Below are 2,434 nucleotides of genomic sequence, written 5' to 3' on the forward strand. Positions count from 1 at the left end.
TTGAGGTGGGATTCAGGTGAGTGGGACATGGCTGAGGATCCAGGTGGGATCCAGGGGTGGGATTCAGGCGGATGGAACAGGTCTGGAGATCCAGGTGGGACAGGGTGAGATCCGAGGGGGATCCAGGGGTGGGAATCCAGTGGGATTTGCGGCTGGGGATCCAGGTGGGATCTAAGTGGGACATGTTGGGAATCCAAGGGGGATCCAGGTGGGTGTGAAAGGTCTGGGGGCTCCAGGTGGGATCCAAGTGGGCTCCAGGTGTGATGCTCCAGACAAACCCCTGCCTGCCCAGGTGTTGGGAAGCTCTGGTGCTTCCCTGTGTCCTGAGAGAATTTGTGTCTCCACAGGTGGCCCCAGCCCAGAGCAGGATGGCAGGTGAGTCCCTCACCTGGATCCCCGGGAATGCCGGCAGGGAGGGGAGGACATGGTGACAGGTGGCAGCTTTTGCCACCTGTCTGGGGAGGCCATCTGGGATCACCTGGGGTCACCTGAGCTCACCTGGGATCACCTGGTCCCACCTGAGCTCACCTGGGCTGTCGTGTCCCAGATTCCGTGGAGGACGTGCTCGCGGATCTCCTGGGATTCGATGGTAAAGTGGGACCCTCTGGATGTGCCCCGGGATCACCTGGGGGAGAAACACCTGAGCTGGGGATCACCTGGGGGGGATCAGCTGTGCTGGGATCACCTGTGCTGGGATCACCTGGGGGGGATCAGCTGTGCTGGGATCACCTGTCCTGGGATCACCTGTGCTGGGATCACTTGGGGGGGATCACCTGTCCTGGGATCACCTGGAGGGAATTCTCCCTTCTCCTGATCCCAAGTCCCTCCCTGACCCTTCCTTGTTCCCAGAGGATCCTCCCGTTCCCCCTCCCCGTGGATCCCGACTCACCTGCGCCCAGGTGAGCTCCAGGTGAGTGCTCAGCTCCTCCCACCCCCCCCTCACTCCCTGATCCCAAACCCCTGATCCTAATCCCTGATCCCAAACCCCTGATCCCAAATCCTTGATCCCAACACCGTGATCCCAAATCCCTCTGATCCCAAACCCCTGATCCCAAATCCCTGATCCCATTCCCTGATCCCTATCACAGGGGGGCCCTGGAGGAGGATCCCGGCGGGAAATTCCCTGGAGACGATGTGGGAGAGACACAGGTGAGCGAGGGCAGAATTCCCAAACTTTGGGACAGAATTCCCAACTTTTTGTGGACAGGTAAAGGGAGAATTCCCAACCTTTTGGGGTAGAATTCCCAACTTTTTGAGGGACAGGTGGGGGCAGGATTCCCAACCTTTTATGAACAGGTAAAGGCAGGAGTTCCGACCTTTTGGGACAGAATTCCCAAACTGTCTGGGGCAGAATTCCTAAACTTTTTGGAGACAGGTAAGGGCAGAATTCCCAACCTTTCTGGGTAGAATTCCCGAACTTTTGGAGCAGAATTCCCCACGTTTTGGGACAGAATTCCTAAACCTTTTGGGGATGGGTAAAGGCAGAATTCCCAACTTTCTGGGGACAGGTGAAGACAGAATTCCCAAGCTTTCATGGACAGGCCAAGGCAGAATTCCTGACCTTTGGGGCAAAATTCCCGACCTTTGGGGCAGAATTCCTTCCCTTGGGCTCTCTATCCCCAGGACCTGGATGACCTGGATGCAGAAATCCTGGGAATCTCCAGATCCAGGCCCAGGCCGGCAGGAGCTGGGACAGGGGCAGGGAAAAGCCTTGGGAAGCAGCTGGATCCCGAGGAAGGTACTGGGAATTCCACTGGGCTTTTCCCCTTGGAGCAACTCCCGTGGGATCAGAGCCCATTCCCTGTTCCCAGGGCAGTGATTCCCATGGGATCAGAGCCCATTCCCTGTTCCCGAGGCAGTGATTCCCATGGGATCAGAGCCCATTCCCTGTTCCCAGGGCAGTGATTCCATGGGATCAGCCCCCATTCCCAGGGCAGTGATTCCCAAGGGATCAGCCCCCATTCCCAGGGCAGTGATTCCCATGGGATCAGAGCTGTCCCAGGTGACCCCGGGGATGTCCCCAAGGCCGTTGGTGACCCCAGGATTGTCCCCAAGGCCACTGGTGCCCCTCTCCCCAGGTGTCCCCGGTGTCCCCCCCAGGGGTGGCCTCGGTGACCTCGTGGATTCCCCGGGAGGAGCCGGGAAAGCACCGGGAATGTCGGACAGGTGAGGGCCTGGTGGGACAGGACAGGGACAGGGGGTGGCCTGTGCCCCCTCTGTGCCCCCTCTGTACCCCCCCCGTGCCCCCCATGTCCCTGTGCCCCCCCTGTGCCCCCTCTGTGCCCTCCCTGTGCCCCCTGTGCCCCCCATATCCTCCCCCATGTCCCTGTGCCCCCCTGTGCCCCCCCATGTCCCTGTGCCCCCTCTGTGCCCTCCCTGTGCCCCCCGTGCCCCCCATATCCTCCCCCATGTCCCTGTGCCCCCCCATGTCCCT

At 60.2% G+C, this 2,434-nt stretch overlaps 1 protein-coding gene across 1 annotated transcript; it reads left to right on the plus strand.

The window, feature by feature from the left end:
* Positions 1-173: 173 nt before the first annotated feature.
* Positions 174-2,166, plus strand: LOC113942126 (fas-binding factor 1 homolog; the record flags this gene model as incomplete). Its single annotated transcript, XM_027633261.1, has 6 exons — positions 174-375; positions 548-589; positions 850-910; positions 1,089-1,149; positions 1,624-1,738; positions 2,079-2,166. Coding segments are annotated over exons 1-6 (479 nt in total), but the record flags the coding sequence as incomplete, so codon positions are not given.
* Between the last annotated feature and the right edge of the window lie 268 nt (positions 2,167-2,434).

The sequence above is a fragment of the Corapipo altera genome, unplaced genomic scaffold (assembly GCF_003945725.1).
Source record: "Corapipo altera isolate COAL_440 unplaced genomic scaffold, ASM394572v1 60451, whole genome shotgun sequence".
NCBI lineage: Eukaryota > Metazoa > Chordata > Aves > Passeriformes > Pipridae > Corapipo > Corapipo altera.